The 18979-nt window shown below is 37.1% G+C and overlaps 1 protein-coding gene across 6 annotated transcripts in view; it reads right to left on the bottom strand.

The window, feature by feature from the left end:
• Window positions 1–1061: 1061 nt before the first annotated feature.
• Window positions 1062–18979, bottom strand: part of LOC133520927 (diacylglycerol lipase-beta) — a 100584-nt gene continuing 82666 nt past the window's right edge. For 3 of the 6 annotated variants that reach the window (XM_061855627.1, XM_061855628.1, XM_061855632.1), the window contains 8 exons: window positions 13151–13274; window positions 12059–12184; window positions 10914–11006; window positions 10349–10503; window positions 9587–9742; window positions 7514–7626; window positions 5633–5659; window positions 1062–4315 (listed from right to left, as the gene is read on the bottom strand). In XM_061855627.1, the coding sequence (XP_061711611.1) occupies window positions 4141–4315; window positions 5633–5659; window positions 7514–7626; window positions 9587–9742; window positions 10349–10503; window positions 10914–11006; window positions 12059–12184; window positions 13151–13274 (969 nt within the window). In that variant the 3' untranslated portion in view covers window positions 1062–4140. The remainder of the gene's footprint in view (window positions 4316–5632; window positions 5660–7513; window positions 7627–9586; window positions 9743–10348; window positions 10504–10913; window positions 11007–12058; window positions 12185–13150; window positions 13275–18979) is intronic. The other 3 variants (XM_061855629.1, XM_061855630.1, XM_061855631.1) reach the window with 3 other exon arrangements.

Genomic DNA, 18979 nt, shown 5'->3' with positions numbered 1-18979 from the left:
GTCTGCCAGATCCCCGATTCGAGTTTTCGGGCTCCCACTCTGTAGTGACTTTGCCCCACAACTCAATCGGCATTCGGCAGACGTGACCAGCCCAATCCCATTTTAGCTTGGCCGCTTTCCGAGCTACATCGATGATTTGTGTCTTGGAGCGCAGCGTGGTGTTCCGGACTCGATCCACCAATTTGACACCTAATATGCTACGCTCCATAGCTCGTTGGCAAACTCCGAGTTTGGACTTCTGAGCTTTAGTCAAAGACCAAGTCTGTGCCCCGTAGGTTAGAACTGGGAGTATGCACATGTCCATGAGCTTCCGTTTGAGATATATCGGAAGATTACCTTTCATCAGGTGTTTCATGGACCAATAGCTCCTCCAGGCGTTTTCAATCCGTCTTTCGACCTCTTTTTCCTGACGCGCCTAGAAGGAGACTAATTGGCCCAAATAAATATAGTAGGGAGTAATTTTTGAAAAACCAGTGGGGCGACACTACTTTCGGACGTTCTCGGCTCCATTCGTGTCAGCATTGCTCCGAGCAATTATTAGGGTTGGCACAACATGACGTCCCTATCTCCCTATGTGTGCACGACCACAGATAAGATAATGAATTGAATTTTGATAACCCTAAATAGCCAAAAGGGATAGTGCCATTGTACATTATACTCTCTTTATGTATTCTAGTATCTTTAGGTATTTAAATAAAAGTAAACGATTTGTACATTTTCGGGTAGTTATAACATTTATTGGTTAACCAACCAAATACAAAACCGCCTGGATCAGTCACTGAACGACCTGACTATAACCTACATTATTTGATCATGTAATGTTCTCATATACCCAGAACTGGCTAAAGGAGCCATTTGAGGGTAGATTTTGTTTACCTTTATTTAAATACCTAAAGATACAGAGTTATAGAAAGGAAAGGGACAGCAAGATTCGTCCCTGAATCGCTGTCAAACCACGGTTTTGTAGGAAGTGTCATTACTGTGCAAAAACTAGTGTTCTAAATGTTTTGTTGTGCAACTAGAGATACATACACAGAGGATTGTTATAGGAAACAAACAGATTTACTTAAAATATATTTTAATATAAATTAACACAAACCCAACACAAGACATTGGCTATCCTAGAGCTACATTAAGTGAGAGATTATAGAGCCCTAATTTAGGGTACAAAAGAAAAGAACCTCAGTCCTTCGAATACTTCAACAACGACCAGTACCTGTGTAAAAAAGAAACAACCAACCAACAGTCGAAATATAAGTAGGCGTAGGAGTAAAGAAACGAGTTACCTTTCAAAATACAGAAATCGTGCGAATAACCCTTACACTTCGCGTGGATGTGATGTCATGGTGTGACACGTCTACTAATATCCACACTTTATGATTGCAGTTTTAAAAATATGTTTTGCATGTGACATTTTTCCAAAAAACTTTTCTATAGAAAATACAAAAATATCTGCAGTCTAATATTATTCCAGTGCTTTATTTCGTGGATGGTGTGAAATAAAAACATTTCAACTCTGTACAGTCAAGGTATTAAATATCGTCAAGGACAAAATGCCAAAAATATGTACATACTATCTTAGATAATAATAGTATATGGGCAATAAATTTCACCATTCTGTCCGTGACGATATTTAGTGGGTACCTACTTACTTTGACTGTACAACACCATTTAATACCACGCACTTAATAGTGGTGTACACTCACAACCCTTTAGTGTAAAGCTAACACTACTTTCGTTTCTTTACTCCTGCGTGATACTCAACGTCTGGCAATATACAACTACAAAAAATAATACATAAATCCCCGTAAAATAATAACAAAGTTAAAATATCTTGTCACTTCCCCATCCTGACACTGTACATTAAAAACAAAGTTGATAAATTATATAAATTTAGGCGTTGTTCATGAATTGATTTAATACTATTTACATTAGACATTGAAGAATAGCTAAATCTCTCATGCTGTCAAATTTCATCATAATATATTCTGTGATTATACAATAATATAAAATTGCTCGGGCGCTGGCAAGGAAATTATGGTCCAAGGTTTTTTTGGTTTCACACTTTGTTGGCAGTAACCAACTAAATGTTAAATTAATTTGCGTAATAATTACTGCCTTTCTTGGCATAAAACAGCTAAACTAAAAACGTGTTGTCAGACGCTTTTTTGTTTGAGAACTGAGCGCGATTTTAAAAGTGGTGGTGCCATATTTATAGGACGAGTCCTTTTTTTTTAGTTCGTTGTGTCTCTGGTATACAAATGATATTTGGTAAGGCCTGAAAGGGATTGGAGGAGGAGAGCTGAAAATTGAACTCAGTGGCGTGCCTTAGGAGAGGCCCGCAGTCAGAGGTCAGTATTGTTACTCGTATCTGGCGAGTATAATTATCGGTATAGAAGGAATAAAGGACAGGGAAAGCATCTCGCGTCAATTTGTATTCGGTCATACCTGACACGTAATGGCAAGGGACTGAGGGCTAATTTCAATACAATTTGGAATGTATTATAATTTTAAATAAATGCTATTTTATGTACATGTAAAACGCTTAAAAACTCTATGTTAGGTAGGTAAATTTATTCATATCAAGATCTTGTTCCCGAAGTTGAAATTATTCCGTAAAAATGCTAATAGAATGGTTGAAAGGATGTTGTACAAACCAGTACTGATTTGGCCACGTGTGCATAATGATTACTCTAATGGATTTAGTGATTTAACTCAATGTAATTTATGTCTGTTATCGAAACATTTATATTTTTAACTGAGTAAATTATTACCTATATAACCTATTTGGCTCTAGCGAGACTAAAAGCCGCGACCTGTAATTTTGTTGGAGCTAGCAAATCCCGCTAGAACTAAATACATAGTTTTTTTTATTTACTATATTGAATTAAAAATAATGAATAAACTGATTGGCAATAAAAATATTTTGAACTGTCAGCACTATGTACTTATTATGCTACTACATAGGAGTATGCTGTATTTTATAATATTAATTGACTCCGGTAACGCTCTATCATCTAGTTATTGTACTTAGTGGTAGCTTTGCAAATCTTACTTAGTATTAGTGTATTCGAATTGAAGCAAAGACTTTTAGAGTAATGACACGGAACATTGACAAACAAATTGCTTATTAATTTGAGCAAATTAATCAGTAACAACTAAAGTGGAGTACGTTAAACTAGGTTCCAACTCTTTCTATTTCTGTCTTTGGTTTGTGATTAACAAAATGCCGAAAATTGATGACCAACGACCGGTGAAATGAGAACGTTTTGAACGTTGATATGTAATGCACCTAAAAGGGGCACACCCTGGGCGCGCCCCGACCCTCACCATATACACACGATCCATGCTATTACTAACATTTCACTTATCTACACTTTAACAATATTTTTATTCTAACATCATCACAGTCTTCTCACATTACTTATACTAATTGTTTTAATTACAAAACGTCTTGACACTGGTATGTCAATATAAATTCTGAAAAAATATATACAAAAGTCTCGTAGAAATTGTTCATATCTGAGTCATGTACTTCTCTAGGTTTAGGAACGAAATGCATTCATCGTGTCATGAGTCGGCTCTGAAGCGGAGCTTACGAGATGTACAATTATAAGAGATTCATTACAGTATTCCGTGTTAATATATCTTTGATTCTGATTATTAATAATTATTCTTATTGAATATAATATCAAAATGAGATTTTAGCTGTCTACTAGTGCTCAAGTTTTCCATTTACGTGTGCTTAATAAAAAGGCGTGGCTAGGCAAGTAAATTGTTCGATAACTTGGCTTATGCATAAGACTCGTTACATTTTTCTGATTTGACACATAGTATAATCCTGGGCATAGCAATCTGCCTTGTGGCGTCCTGCTGCTGTATGTAAGATGCCTTTACGGCACTCTGCCCTTTCTAGGCGGGTTTTATCGATTACTGCTGTGGATAGCACAATGAACGCATGCGTCAATCGCACTGACTTCCAAAACTTGACAGTTGTCTTATCCACAGCCAAACATGATAAACCCGACCGTTACAGCCACACATGACAGTACTCCTTGTGGCACCATACCGTTGTAAATGCAAAGCATATTACATCGCTTTTCGTTGAGATTTGAAATCAACGTTTAACAACAGCGCCATCTAGAGGTGTTGCGTGACGCGGTAGGTATGTCGCTCGTCCAGCACGGTTTGTATGGTGCGGTGCACGTTCTCGGGCAGGTGGTCGAGCAGCATCCGCGGCATCACCTGCAGCTCCATGAAGTCCTCGGGGCACGCCCATCGCATCTCGTACGTTGGCTCTTGGGTGCGCACTTTCCTGATAGATGAATTGCTTTATGAGATAAATTGTATGGCGGAAGGATTATTAGTAAGGATTCTTTGAGACTGCATTTGAAGAATTTCTTAATTATGCATAATATAGGATCATGTATGTTTGATTTTTCCTCAAAGACCTTTACCATTTTCACCAGCATCCCTTATCCTTATATAAAGCACCCGTATTTCCTGCACCTACTTACATCTTATAAAAAGGGATTGATTTGGTGTTCTAAGGCGAACTGTTCGCCTTAGAGCAGACCCTATAGCTGAGTCAAGTGTGGTTACTTTTATTTAAGTTTTATAGTGTTGTTGGGCAATAGTACGTACCTACAGTCGCCATCAGACATATCGAAGCGGCCAAGGTGCTCCCTAATATCCGAACACGCCTCTATTGTCAAGGCGCTAGAGTGCGTGTTTAGATATTTTTGGGCACTTCGACCGTTCCAATAAATCTGAAGGCGACTGTACGGGCCGTAAAAATTCCCGTTTCCCGCTCGCACAGTGTCATTGGCCGCCGGCACATGGGCCGGACAGCAATACCTATATTTACGCGCGTGAGATAGAGAAAGAAACAGGCGTGTGTGTGTGTGTTGTGTACCGTACCCAAAAATAAGATAAAATTTCAATAAAAGCAACCACTACCGTACCTACTGTTATATACTCTGGCAAGCCAACGTTGTTAGTAGAAAAGATGCGAAAATTCAAAATTTGTATACAAAGCTGGCTTGCCAGAATATAATAATAAGTTTTATCTTGCCAACAATCCACCGACTTCAAACTTCAACCACCAGCCACCACCAAAAACTACGCATGCATTTGAAGATTTTGACGTGGTCACGCACGACTAATCGAAAGATGATTTACTTAAGTAAATTCTTATGGCTATAAGTATTCTTATGTGTATGAGTTTTACGAATTTATTTTACCAGAGGGTAAGCTTATTTTCCATGCATACCTTTTACCTAAGATACGTTTCATTTAGAGCAGAAAGAAAAGAGATGTGCAAAAATTTGAATTACACTACTGCACCACTACATGTAACAACCATATGAGATATTGGTAAAACCTGCTTGAACTTAATTAATAAAGTAAAGAACTGAATGGGTTTTCCGATCTCCTTGTCAAGTCTAGGAGGGATTCGTTCATCAATTATGAGACCATGCCTATAAAATATTGATATTGTCCAAAGCAAATGGATCACATTTTCGTATAGAATCTCATGTAAGTAAACACTTTTCTTATCCTTTCTATCTGCTCTAAGGAAGTATGCCTATCAAGAACCGAAAGTCAAATCCTGATAACTGTTATCGTTTACCTTTCATTTTCATCCTCATCGTCATTGCTTTGACAAGACATGCGAAAAGAAAATTAGTTTTATTTGGTAGGTAGTTATTTAGGGTGAGCAACCACCGGAGCTGTGCGAGGCGTAGCAAAGCTGCATTAGCTGCGTGAAACTGTGTGAGCATTTATTTGTACGAGAAAGCCGAGCAGGAGCTACGCTAGGCAGCGAAGTTGCTGTTTGCAGATGAGCGGTGCGAGGATGCGTAAAGGAAATTATTAGAATGACGGGCGTCATTATGGCATGGTTATTCATGTTGCAGTTATATAACATCGTGTGACAGGGACAACGTGATAGTTTTATATTATGTTGTCCCGGTCATACGATCATATATAGCCTTATACAGAATGCCCACTAATTCCCTTATATTAACTACCGATCTCTACCACCCTACCCTCGATTGAAAATCTTCTATTACTGAGTGTGGTGCAGTCAAGTGCAACTCCTTTAATTAACCTACGTTGCTTAATGGTGCTCCTACACTCAAAGTTATAATATGTACGGCTGCCAATCGAGGGTAGGGTGGTAGGTGTGGAATAAAGATCACGCGCGTTACGGGGTACTTATGCACATCCCTATTTCATATTTTGTGGATCTGGCACATCCCTCGCACTTTCATTTGTTTTGTTTTATGTACATAAAACTGCACTCCGCTAAGCCTAGGTAGCCGCCCTCCGCTAAGGTTCCTCTTATTAGCTGCTTTAATAAGCGTTAGTGTTTTGTTATCGCATATCGCTACGCTACCTCGCATTGGTCTGGTGGATGATCACCCTTAACCGTAATTTTATGGGCTCGTAAATCATGTTTTTTTTTTCTCATTTGGTATATAGAATTGTATAATCCTAAACCAACAAGGTCAATATCATTTGCTAATAAAAAATCCAAACTCAATTTGTTTTTGAAAATCTGAATATTTTGTAAGCGTGTAATGTAAGCAAGTGGTAAGCATTTTTACAGTGCAGTACATATGAATTTAAGATTTTCAATGTGCTAAATACAAACTCTTGCACGGTGTAGGTAGTCTGTGATGAAGATTATCTTTCTATATGTGTAATAATATTCGCTACGCTTGAGTTTATTTAATCATAATTTTGGCGTGTACCAACCCATCTATCTAAAACGCCATTTTTTTTCTACAGAAAACAAGGTTCGATACTTTCGTATATGTTTAACGAGAAATCTTTGTTTTTCATAAGTGTCATTAGAATCTCAACTTGATCCTTATATAAGTTATCCTTAGAGCCTTAGTTTGAAAATTACAAACCCACTTTTTTTTTTTCAATATATACAGTGACCAGCCTAAATATGTTACTCTTCGAAGGCCGCAAAAATATGTGACATGCTCTTATGGCTCTACGAATACGATCGTCTCAGATATTATTGCAGCCTTTGTTGTGTAAGATATTATTGCCGGTGACTGTATTGTACTCGTATTTATAATATTTTTATGTATTTCCGAGCTCTCTATTTTATTGCAGGCAGGGCTCGAACCGGTATTAAAAAAAAAACGGAAATAGCCCAATATCATTTTTTTATGCTCTTTACGTAGGACTGAATCATGTATTTTGGTAACAACTGTGTATTAAGATTATCTTAATAAAAATGAAATAATAAACCAAAGAAACCAAAAAAATACCGTAATAATACCGATATTTTCTCCACAATACTGCTTGCAGGTCAAAAATAATAAAACAATATCGAAACCTTATTTTCCTCGACTTATAACTTAATTGTATACTAGGCCCACAATTTACCAACTTACAGTCAGACGGCACTATACAACTTTACAATTCGGTAAGATCTGCAAAGGTTGAGCAACTATATGAACCAGCACTTAATAGGCGCTACAGTACTTACTTCTCAATGCCCATGCGCTTGCGTCGCACGATGTGCAGGATGCGGCCCGCCGTGAACAGCCGCGCCGTGGAGAACCGGCGCACGAACACGTTGCGCGACACTAGCGCCGCCTCCTGTAACGGGAAATGCCGTCAGTGGTGCTCTTACGCTGTTAAGAATGAAACAGCGAAAGGAGCTAAATTTAAAGATTTATGCATACATTTTTATAGTCAAGAAATTCTGGTTGTTGCAAAGTAGTAGAGAGGCGCAGATAGCCCAATTAACGAATAAAGAAATCCTGTATATTTTGTTTTACTTTTTACGGTAAAAATGAATTAAAGGGAGATATTGAAATATTATATTTGCCATCACGGGAGGTTTGACTAAAATAGTAGTAATGCAAGAGAATTGAAAATCTACAGGATGCACTTATATGAACGTACTATTAAATTGACTATTATTTTAAATCGACAAAATGGCAAAAACGATTTTATTAAGAAGCATTTAAAAGCTGCACATCACATTTTTTTCGCTTGTTATGTTAGGGTATCCGTATAATAATAATAATTCAGAGCTTGCTGGCTGAGGATTCGTTTTAAACGGACGACCTTGGGAGTCCGTTTAATTGAATTCGAAGCCAGCAATTAGTCTTCTAGCCGAGTCATACCTTTATAGTGCTTTTCTCAAATAGACCTATGCCTTGATTTGATATGGCCATTTCAATTTTTTTTAAAGTTTGGAACTCGACAAATAATTGAATTTGTAGTCAACATGGCAGTCTTTTAACTTTTTAATTATTTACTGACCATAAACTACACACTTCGCGACTTTTTTCTAACCGACAAAGTCGACTTGACCGCCCATTTTTGAGAAAAGGTATTAAAGTCGTGAACTAGCTATAGTCCGTCTAAGCCAACTTTGCACAGACTTGAACATAACAAAGTGAGGAACATTATAAACGCTAATTTTCATAGAAATTTGACATTCATGATGACATTGCCAAACTTCGTCATTAGAAATGTCATGCACAGTTAGTTTAGTCCGTTGTCTAATATTAAATTGCAGTGATCAGGTATAATTGCACAATAATTAACTAGATGGTGCAGACACTCGTGACGGTTAGACACAGCTACTCACCTGCGTGCGGCACGCAACCATTGTGGGTTACGACAGTGGGGTGACAACCGACAAACAACAGGGCATTTCACTTTCATTACAACTGAGTACTTCAATATTTTATTGCTTGTTAATTGGCGATTAATCTAAAGAACATTAGAAAATTAAAATACACATACTCAATCTCATTTTCATCAATTAAATCAATCAAAATTTACACAATGAATTTTGGCGTTTCGTGTAATTAATTCTGTGTAAAGGAGCTGTCAACACCCAATTCGTTGAAATTGGTGTCACTTAAGCAGTTTTTTTTTCAAGAAAAACTATTTTAGTAAAACAAAAAATGTTAATATTAATTTTATTTCAAACACCGTGGCCGTACTCGATACATGTTTGGACAAAATCGGCTCCATAGAAAAGAATTGCAAAGATTGGTCAAAGTCGCCATTAAACAGTTCTATGTCTTTATTTTTTTAACTTATGGGTCTGCAATTAAAATCTCAATTTCAGAACATTTGTACCTAAACTGCTAACGATATTACACAAATAATCAACATTTGTTTTAGTTCAATAGTTTTCTTATTAATTCCCTTGCCCAGGCCCAGTATTGACAGCCTCTTAAGATTGTTTTGTCGATTTATCGATGGTCAAATTTCTTTCGACTGCGATACACAGGGTACATATCTGTACATATTTGCAGTTGAGTTTTTAAATTTCTTTGAACTTCCTAATCGCCGTATAAAATATGAATTAAGTATTTGCGAAGCGTATTCAAGATTATTCAAGTCTATAGGCAGTCTATATTATGAACAAACACTTAAAGTAAGGTATGATTCCAATTCCATCCACAGTCTACGTTTAAGAACGGAATCACACCTTAACAATGATCGGTGAAACAACACAGCATCACACCACACAAGCCGGCACCAGCCACAGAAGCACGTAGACCTGTAACACCTGTATGTAAACGTTACTGACAGCACTCACGGTGGAGACGCCCGGCACGAGCAGGGCGTCCGCGGAGTCGTCGGAGTGGTTCGCTTCCAGGTCCTCGGGCCGCCGCCAGGTGGACTCCAGGTCGCGGGCGGGCACGCCGAATAACGCGTAGCCGAAGCCGTTTAGCATTATTCGGTACTGGAACAAAACAAGTTGATAAGTTTGATTAAATATATCACTTCAATCCAGACTGGCATTACCTATTTATAGGTAAAGATAATTCATTTATTACCTACTCATATGTATTTATATGTAAAGTTGAAATGAACTTTGAGTATCTAATTGCAAAACCTTTCAGGAATTTAGGCGATGGACCAATTCACGCTCTAGCTACACCGTCAAATTTGGTAGTAAATTGGTACCTCGTATGGGTCCAATTTGTTCTGCTGGATTAGCCATCAAAAAACTCTTTTAGGTAACAAATAAGAAAAACCGGACAAGTGTGAGTCGGACTCGCCCTTTTTAAAATTTGTTGTTATAGCGGCAAAAGACATACATCATCTGTAAAAAATTCAACTGTCTATCGATCACTGCTCAAGAGATACAGCTTGGGTTACAGACGGACAGACAGACGGTTTTACCCTTTGGGTATGGAAACCTAATAACAGGGTCCCGTTTTATTGTACCCTTTGGGTAGGGAACCCTAAACACGATCATAACACAGTGGTGTGACATGACAGTCGGTATGAGCTGGATTCACCGTTCTAAGAGTTTAGCCATCAGCAAGGTCTCAGTGTAACTGACCTTGGGCAGCTTGGTGGCGTGTATGGTCTGTATGACCTTGGTGCGCAGGTTCTCGATGCTGTGCACGCTGAGCCGCATCACCAGGTCGTCGCCCACGCCGACCGTCAGCACGAAGCTCTCCGTGTAGCGGGCGGCTTCGCGGCTTATTAGACCCGCTGGAAAAAAATAGGGGATTAATGATTATGTGCAAGATACGTCTAACGAGGCAATGAATGTGTAGACAAGTGCGAAAAATAGGAAATTCGCTATGAGTGGCGATAAATTTTGACGAGTTGCGAATTTCCTATTCGCACATGTATCGTACAACGTTTTACAGTACATATGGCCCTTAAAATATTTATTTGGCGCTAATTATCTCACTAGTGAGTTAAAGTAGCACTATATGTTTTTAAAACATTACACCTCGAGCAGGGCAGCATCACATCGGGATAGAAGCTCCAACCTAAGCTGTCGAAGACCTATTTAAGTGATTTTTTTGGAGAGCGAGAGGGACTTGTTTAATTAATACCTATACCTATAGCATCAAAATATTATTTGAAAAAGAAAAGTATTATCGACTACTTACCAGGCGTAGAGAACGCGAATACTTTGAGGTGTGGATACCTGGGCCTTAGCTTTAACGCTACTAATACTGCTACTCCGGCGCCCAGACTATGACCTGAAAATACAAATTTTACATATACACATACACAAGCTGAACTCATAACCGTTTCTTTTGACTAGGCCGTAGTCGAATGAATAACAAAAACATCTTGTTCTTAAAACAAAGGCTTAATCCAAGCCCACGTCATAACAAGATTGTTTACCATTACGCCAAGTACAAACCGCTAATCAAAAACACACTATTAAAAGCAAGGCTCGATTGTAAAACAATGGGACAGTGGAGAGAGTTTACAGAAGAGAAAGAATTAAAGTGACTGACGTGACCTACAAAATGTTTAGTAATAACTAGGTCAAGGTCAACGTCAACGACAATTATGTTTAGAGTTATGATTAGGAAAAGAAACACTATTTATTTGTTTCTGTAAGGCAATAAAGGGACAATTGGTGGAGACGCAAGGGAAAATCCATTCCAAATATAAATTTTGTACCAACTGTGGCAATTGTAAGGAGCAAGATAAATATCCATCCATGCGCAGGCTGCCGCCATCCCATCAAAAAAAATCAAGAATTTTTCACGACCATTTACGACCGTTAGCTTTGAACAGACCGATCTTTAAAACAAACCAGTGCCTGCTATATTGTATTGAGTATAGGCGTCGTAGATAATTTACTACCACGAAGTGTGGCCACTATAGGTAAATGTAATATTTTACATAGGAATTGATGCTTATGGTGGCGTTACAGTAAATTTACTGCCGTCTTTCGACACATTATTAAAACTTTTAGAACGCCATTTGACTTTGATCCTTATGGTTATGCCCGGTAAGATGGCGCCACTTTTTGATATTTAACTACTTTAATACATATCAATGAAGAATGAGGATCAAAGTCAAATGGCATTCTAAAAGTTTTAATTATGTGTCGAAATATGGCAGTAAATTTACTGTGGCTACAAAATTTTCTTTGACAATCCACCTCTATTTCAAATTATCGTTGCCTTAGACGGACTTTATTATCACAGGACTTCTAGTGATCCTGAAATGGCCCCGTAATTCTTAATGCTCTGCTGTGAAAGACTTAAAGGTCCAATTCCACTCGCTACTTTACCTGTGAGCACTAGGTCGTAATGTGGGTACTGCTGGAAGGCGCGGTCCAGAACCGGCATCAGCCGCTTCAGCATCTTGGCTGCGCCCATCGACATACCCTTGTGCGCTGCCGTGCCTTCAGGCAAGCCTGCAATCAAGCACAATTCGTGATCGAATACAAAATAGTAAAACCCTTAAGGCCCATTAGGTTCATGTTCGTCTCTCCCTCTCACTGAGTATAAGCGTGAGCGAGAGGAATCCGAGTGTTCGGGAACGGACATGAAAAAATTAATCGCCGGGAACTCGGATGAAACATGCTATTGCCGATTGTTACAAGCAATTTTCATATTGTTAGCTATGCTGCAAAATTTGTTATAAATTTAAAGTGCATTTTAGACCTTTGTTCGAGATTGTTTTCTATCGAGCGCAAGTAAAAACTCAGGAGTTGAATCGCTGAGGTCCCTCGAGAAAGACCTTAAGATATCTCATTAAATTTTTGGCAGCCGTATTGTGATCTCAAAAAGCGCTACGACTTTCCAACCTCTCTCTGAACCTACTGTGCCTTAAATGTTTCGAACGCAAAGAAGGTTCCAGCCCGAAGCGAGTTTTGCATTTTAACACTCAGGTTTTATTTCAGTAATTCTACGATAAAAAAACTTACAAGTCCTTTACACATTCAATTGAATGAAAATATTAAGTTTTTTTTTTTTTATAAGAACCTGTCTTCTATAACGACTAACATGATCAAAGTTTTACAGCCTAGATACATGTACCCATTACTCAGGTTACGTAAGTGGTGAAGGAAAACCACTCAATTTACACAAAAGTTAGATCACTGGTGAGTCATACACTATTGTTAGTTGATATAGACTAAATAAATTGATATAGTGCAAACGCAAAAATTAAATGACAAATTTCAAAACAGTCGACCCGACCCCAAGACAAGTCTGCAACGATTTTAATAGCACACGCGGTGCAAATATTATTTTTAATGTCAAAGTTCTATTAAATTATGACGTATAAATAACACATGCAATGCGTGTGCTATCAAAATCGTTGGAGACTTGTCTTGGTCTGAATTTATTGGCTTTACACAGTAATTATAAATAGTTACCATCGGCCTCAAACCGCTCAGAACCGGCGGTGAAGTCTGTGAAGATGTCCCGCAGGGAGATGGACCCACGCACAGCCACCACCACACTTTCTCGTTCGTGGTCCGTTATCACGCAGAACGGGAGCTGGGAACAATTACTTGGTTATTAGTATAAATCATTTTGGTATAGCTAAGGTTCGTATCAACATCTCTTTTCAAGCGAGATTGCTCAAGCCTTAATGAGTCTTAACTTAATTATCATTAAAAAAATAAAAATGTGCTTGTAAAGTGTATCGTGCAATTCGTGAGTGTGACAATGACAACCCCAGTGTTCTAATACAAGATGGCGATGCCAGTCTTTTTTCGAGGCCGGGTTTGAGATTGGAACACGGTCGCGATTTCGCGTTCAAATATTCCCAGGCATATTTATTTTGATTTTATGCCTATACATTTAAAATAATACAGCAAAAAATCTGATCTGTGATTTTACTACAGGTAAAGAGTAAATACTTATTTACCCGGTGTATACGACCCATCTGTAGATTTTACAGATCAAAATCAACTGCCTACTTATTTACAGGCCAAAATAAATACATATTTTAATCAGTTATTTACATTTGGCTGATTTTATGTTTAAGACATTTTTTTAAATATAGAATACGTATGGACGCGTTCTGACGGTAGAACGAGATAAATCAGGATGAGTATAAAAGACTCTGCAATAAATCACCGCGCTTTCTCTTTCTTCACGTTATATGTATAAAGGGCCTTATCATGCCGTTCTTGTATTCACTGGGATAGACAATGGACGACCAATAATAACAACGTAGGTACGGATGATTGGCTAGATACCTAGTCGACAATTATATATTTTTTTTCGTGAAAAAAAAAACTAAGTACATTGAACTTTAACTATTAATTTATCTATAAAGCAACCATTTTTGTTTTTCCGAATAGTTTGAGAGCACTCAAACACCTACAGTTAATAAATAAGATTGTTAACCCTTTACCAGGCTGACAGTTCAGAAATGACAATGGAATGTCAGTCTTACTCATCTAAAATAGAACACATGTTTGAAGTGCTTCATGTGGGAAATATATATCCCTTAGCCTGGTAAAGGGTTAATAACTGATAATATTAAGCCACAAGGCCTATTTCGTTAGCTGTTGTTTTCGAAGGTCTACTGACAGGCAAAATTTCCATCAAACCCATATTAAATAGTTGTTACCCGCGTATTTATCTGGGGGCACGGCAGTGCCCCCACCAAGTTTTACACATTTACAGGAAAATATGCTAAAACATTTACAATGAGTACGTGAGCATTAAAAAGACGTTTAAATAAATTCAACATAAGAAAATGTCTATTATCCAATAGACAGATCAAACACGGCGCTTTCCATGTTTTTCATAAACACGTGTTAACTTATAAATATTTAACATGATCATTGGTAATGTTATTCATAGTTAATATTAACTTTAACAATTTATTTGTTACAAAAATATTTAAACGAAACATGTTGGAACGGTCACGGCTATGAACTTAGGTCGCACCAATACACCTTATTGTTATTATTTAGGTAGGTACATGTTATTGTCATAAAGATAAAATGTATATAATGTATGTTTAAATAATTGGTTAGGTTAAAATAGCGGCGTTATTAAAGAGAGTTTTACAACTAGCTATATTTAGTGAATTTGTGACTTCGCTAAGAGATTTTCTGTGTGAGTGAGTAGTTTAGACACGTACCTTTATGATCTGCAATAAAGTTAATGTACGTGCACTGAGATGTAAGTATCCTACGCATTCTAGGTCACAGTGCGCGACCTACTGAACCTAGTGAAAATATGAAAGCTTGGCCAAACCTACTAACATTGGAATAATTGGTAAACATTGCTTATATTTCTGAAAAAATATTCACCTTATTCAGAAAAGGAGTAAAATAAATAAGTAACTAACAAAATTGCAAGTTGATTTTAACCCACTTATTTCTAATAATTATGTCGATTTGAAACTATCGCGCCTGTCTGTATGTGCGCAATAAACTCAAAAACTGCTGAACAGATGCGGTTTTCAACTATCAATGGCGTGATTCTTAAGGAAGATTTAGGTCTATAATTTGTTAAGGTTTACCCGTGCGAAACCGAGGCACGTCGCTAGTATTTAATAGAATACGAATAGACGTATAAACGAGTTCAATTCTTTGCTGGCATGAAGTACAGTCGGCAATAAATAGGTGTTTTTTTTTGCAGAGACTTATCGGCTATTTCTATCTTAACCTATTGTAAAACTTAATAAACACTAGATTACTTGTATCTGTGTGTATTCAAAGTCTGTAGTTATAAAGCACAAACATCATTAGCTGAACTAAACTTGTTATAAAACTGCCTGAAGCATGAACTTTGAAGTTTAACATTTCAACTGCGGCGTTCATTAAGTCGCCCGTGACTGGCTCCATTTCCTACGATGTCATATGTAGTGTCATTAGGACATGGCTGGTAAAAGTTAAATTAGATGGTGCTTTTATATATTGGGCTCTTTCTTTATACAATTTTGACAGTCGGTAAGGCTCTAAATAAACGATGCTACCTTTTTATGAGTGGAATTCGGAAAATAGAAAATCAAATTGACGGTTGATTTTCCCATGCATATTGTCCAGTCAGTGTGTGTGCAGGCGTGTATATCACTGCACTCGTTTTTATTACGTTGCTGCTGACTGCATGGCCACTCTGTTGGTTTATCAAGTATAAGGAAAAAAGAAAAAAATATATATTATAGCAAACGTCGAATAGATATTTCGACGTGAAAATTTATTAAAATATTCGGTTACTAAAATACTCGGTTATATATTATATCTCAAATTCTAGCCAAGCCATGTTTGTTTACTTAGGTACATCATTTTCTCATTCTATTGCCTACATATTACAGTGTTTTTTAACTGAGTGTTGGTTTGCATGATACTATAAATTTCAGCCGTACGCAATAATTGTTTGTTTATGTAGCCAACCCGGAGCCAAGAAAACTATGACCTGCATTCTGCGGTTTAATTTGTAAACGAATATGGCTTGAGGGGAGTTGAACAGTCGCGAGAGTCGAGCCGGCGAACTTCTGAACGGTAGGTACGCGAAATATTGCTTGTTGTATACCTACCTACTCCGTACTAATCAACTATGTACTGCTATTTATCTCGATTTACTATTTATCGTTTCATTAAGTTTCACGTCGTGTCCTGATGCTCCTCTCATTCTTTTAGCTTCGCGTATTGACTGAAATAAGTTCTTATGTAGTTAGTATTTAGTTAATTTCAAACAATTTACAAAACTGAGGTATTGTTGATACGTCACGATATCTCACGAACTAAGGAAAATAATTACTTATTATATTATTAGCATAAGTATGTCCTATTTTTTTTATTATTTTACCTACAGAGAAACGTTTTAAATTCTGCGCACCTTAAATAAATATTAAAAATAAATAAATAAATATTATAGGACATTATTACACAAATTGACAAATTCCCACAGTAAGCTCAATAAGGCTTGTGTTGAGGGTACTTAGACAACGATACTTATACGAGTATATAATATATAAATATTTATAAATACTTAAATACATAGAAAACACCCATGACTCAGGAACAAATATCCATGCTCATCACACGGATAAATGCCCTTACCAGGATTTGAACCCGGAACCATCGGCTTCGTAGGCAGGGTCACTACCAATTAGGCCAGACCGGTCGTCGCAAATATACGTCGTTAAATATACTCATAATAACTTAAACACATACTAGGATGAAAGTTACCCCTCTAATAATTTGCGTTCCGCCGTTCCGTATCTAACAATATCTAACCTAATTCATCAGCAGGCGATATCGAAACAACCAACTAAGGGGAGTGAGTGCGCCACGGAAGTTTTCTCTCACATCCCTCTTACTATACGATATTAGCAAAAGGGCGTATTGTAGTAGAATATTGGGCGGCAGAAAATACCTTTTTCGACTTAAGGTAAGAATGTTGTTGAGATGTGTTGATAGTTTACGGCTGTTTTGGCTTGTTGCGAGTGTTATGTATTACGCTGGTAAACAAAACTTGAAAACATCGGCACATTTCTCTTAACGTGTACATTTCTACAAGCGGTTGTATGCTTGATACGTGGGATATTTAAATAATTAGAAAGTAGCGTTCACAATTACAAAAAGTAACGAAAGTTGATTTTGTTCTTAGTTGAAATCATAATCTGTATGTATTTATTTATTAACCTAAGTAAACATGCACAGTGATTTGTTAAATATTAAAGTTCATAATTATTACGGTTATACGAATAACATTCTTTTGTTTCTAAAGGACGAGTCGAGGACTTGAAGACAACGATCTCTGTGTCAAGCAAGGAAAACATCGAAAATTATAAAATTAAATTATGCATTCATTAAAAAAATGCAAATATTCTACTAAAAACTGGCTGTCTTATGTTTTACTATGTAGAATAACGAATTGATATTTCTTTGTAAAGTCCCTATTTCGGAATGAATAAGTACCTACTCGTACTTATACATATAACTACGCTTCAGCTGGTTCCGCTGCGGTTGTTTCGGGAATTGCTCTTTCAAAGTTGTTCTTGCCTGGTGCTGACGGCGAATTATTCATCTCAATTTGCGTTTAGATTTATATTTTTTTCTCTTACAATTTAATAGAAACCTGGGCACAAATTTGTGCACGTACGAGTATCTCAGACACCTTACTTAACACTTTTCTAACGACATTAAAAAAAATATTAATCTAAAATTAAAATAATAGTTGACAAATTGACATATGAGCAATTAAATCATATTTTATACTTGCATCATGACATCATGATTAATAGCAGATAACGGGAGGACAAAGATCAAATACCTAGTGGTTCCTCATCCTGTCTGTCGTTTATCGTTTATAAATTCGTAGTTTCAGCTAAAAACAGCTCGATTGCGTGAGAAATTAGAAATTTATTATTATCTTCATTGTATATCTACTTTACAAACCGATTAACATATCGGCCGGCCTAGCTAAGGCGACAATCGCTATCGCTTCAACAACGAACCGCTTTGTCTCTCTATCACTCTTCTATATTAGTGCGACAGTATCAGTTGCGTTTCGATCGCTACGGAGCGTAACCGATTTGCACGTTGGCTACGCGGCCTGAACGGCTAGCATAAGTTGCGTTCTTGCACGCGTTTCCATACTTGAAGTCGCACTAGATGTATGGAGTCGCGCGCGAGAACGCAACTTATACTACCAGGGCTGAGAATATATGCGGGTTGATCTTCGTGATCGTGACCTCGCTACGATGTTACCTGAATCCCTATTAATATTATAAATGCTAAAATATGTCTGGTCTCTATCTGTCTCCCCTTCACGCTAAAACCGTGTATCCGAATAAGAAGAAATTTGGTATGGACATAATTCCACGCAGATGCGAGCAGAAGCTATTTAGTTTTATTAGTTTTAAGTTATGTATTTTATAATATGTAGACTAGTTTTAAGCTATTAATCCATGGGCCACTAGTTAGCTGAATATATATATATACAATAAATACGATAATAAATATTACTTTAATAGTAAATTACATAGAATATAATGATCTGTTTAATTATATTTCACCTTATCCGGGCTAAAAATATATTTAAGAAGTGGCATCGAACTGGGCGGTAAGTACTTATGTATCATAGGTACTAATACTAATAGGTAGGTAATTCATGTTTAATAATATATATGAGTATTAAATTAAGTATTTGCAAACATATGCGTCATATAAAACCGCTATTGTAACGTGAACATAGTACACCAAAAGAATTCGGCAGGTAAATAATGAAAT

This window comes from Cydia pomonella, chromosome 9 (assembly GCF_033807575.1).
Source record: "Cydia pomonella isolate Wapato2018A chromosome 9, ilCydPomo1, whole genome shotgun sequence".
Classification (NCBI taxonomy): Eukaryota; Metazoa; Arthropoda; class Insecta; order Lepidoptera; family Tortricidae; genus Cydia; species Cydia pomonella.
The sequence above is the reverse complement of the archived record's forward strand: the minus strand, read 5'-3'. Positions and strand labels throughout refer to the sequence as shown.